Source organism: Loa loa (genome assembly GCF_000183805.2).
Source record: "Loa loa unplaced genomic scaffold supercont3.667, whole genome shotgun sequence".
Taxonomy (NCBI): domain Eukaryota; kingdom Metazoa; phylum Nematoda; class Chromadorea; order Rhabditida; family Onchocercidae; genus Loa; species Loa loa.
Genome location: NW_018108847.1, coordinates 1 through 1,679, shown reverse-complemented (window position 1 = coordinate 1,679; position 1,679 = coordinate 1). Strand labels below are relative to the sequence as shown.

Below are 1,679 nucleotides of genomic sequence, written 5' to 3'. Positions count from 1 at the left end.
CATATAGCATGCCAGTTACTTATTATGTGTGCGCAAATAACGAAAAAGTAATTTAGCAGATCTGCAAGGAAATACAAAACTGATAATTTTATTCACTAAAATGAAAGAAACAGCAAAAGGATGGAAAGAGAACGATACTATTATGCATATGTGATAAAAAAATGAATAACGTATAAACAATCGATAAATAATAACAGTAATAGAATGTTATCATTAAGATAAGGATCTTATGCATATGAGATAAAAATATCAATAAAATAACTTTTTTTATCATTAAAATAAGGACTGAGTACAGAAACATAACTTATAATCAACAAAACAATGCTATTTCAGCATAAAATGCGCATTTCAGCCACTTTCATAAGTTTTCTTGTGTGATTTCAAAGAAGATTTAAGGTTTAGGAAGCCATTACCACAGACAGTACAGTTGAAGAGCGGCCTATTTTTGTTGTGAGTTGTTATGTGTTTTTTCAAATATCGCTCCTTTTATTGACTTTTCTCGCATAACGGATAATTTTAAGACTTACCTGTATGAGTTTTCATATGTCTCTTCCCACTTGATGATTGAGAGAAACTCCTGCCGCATATCGGACAAACGTACGGCTTCTCACCAGTATGAGTTCTCATATGTGTCTTCCAATTCGATGATTGAACGAAGCTGCTGTTGCATATACAGCAAACGTACGGCTTCTCACCGCTATGAATTCTCATATGGTCGTTCAAAGTTGATGAATGGGGGAAGCTTTTGTTGCATGTGAGACAATCGTACGGCTTCTCACCAGTATGAGATCTCATATGAACTATCATCTTTGATGGATAAGAGAAGGTTTTGTTGCATGTCGGACAAATGTGAAGCTTCTTACTGGTATTAGCTTCCACATCTTCCTTACTTGCTACTTCATTTTGCCATGGAGCACACTGCGGTTTATTCCTTTTCAGTTCCTTCCCTGGGATTTCTTCCGTACTTTTTCTTTTTCTTTCAGCACCCACTTCTTTCACTATTAAATCTTGATCTTCAAATTCATCTGTATATATTTTAGCGGCTACCTCGGCTAATAAGCACAAATCTGGCGCTTGTTCTCTACTCAATTTTTGCAGTGATGAATCCAACGGCTCTGTTTGTTCCGTTTGCGTCTCCTCAAATTATATGAAATTATCAATCTCATACTGTGTCGAAAATTTGAAATTTTCGAAATACTATAGCATTGCGTTGTATTTTTAACTTCAAATGAACTTACCGTAGTTTGAATGCTGCTTAGTTGGAGGAAGAAGAAAGCGAAATAGATGAAGTACATATTGGTACGAGTAATTTCTCGCCTATTCTGAAAAACATTCATGTTAACTGGTGTAATAAATGGTTACTTATAAGAAATATGATCTCCTGCTGTTTGACAGTTACGTAATGGAAAAATTTCTTCCGGTAAATGTTTTCACAAATATATTAACATTGAAATAGTGGATAGTTTCGATTTGTTGTTAGTATAATATAATTGCATTTCTTACTTGAACGATAAGCATAAGAAGTTATTCAGGTTGTAAATTGGTGGTAAGCGTTCCAAAACGAAGTCTTCACAATGTTCATAGTTACAAATTTAATAAGAATGTTTTGTTTCTTAAAAAAAAATGCTTATTAATAGGTCCGTCGTGAAATTCCAAAATCTCTCTTAACACGATATTTT

General features: G+C 33.7%; 1 protein-coding gene across 1 annotated transcript; it reads right to left on the bottom strand.

The window, feature by feature from the left end:
• Window positions 1-516: 516 nt before the first annotated feature.
• Window positions 517-1,337, bottom strand: LOAG_09124 (zinc finger protein; the record flags this gene model as incomplete). Its single annotated transcript, XM_003144652.1, has 2 exons — window positions 517-1,137; window positions 1,239-1,337. The coding sequence occupies 2 exons, from the start codon at window positions 1,335-1,337 to the stop codon at window positions 517-519; spliced, it is 720 nt and encodes a 239-aa protein (XP_003144700.1).
• Between the last annotated feature and the right edge of the window lie 342 nt (window positions 1,338-1,679).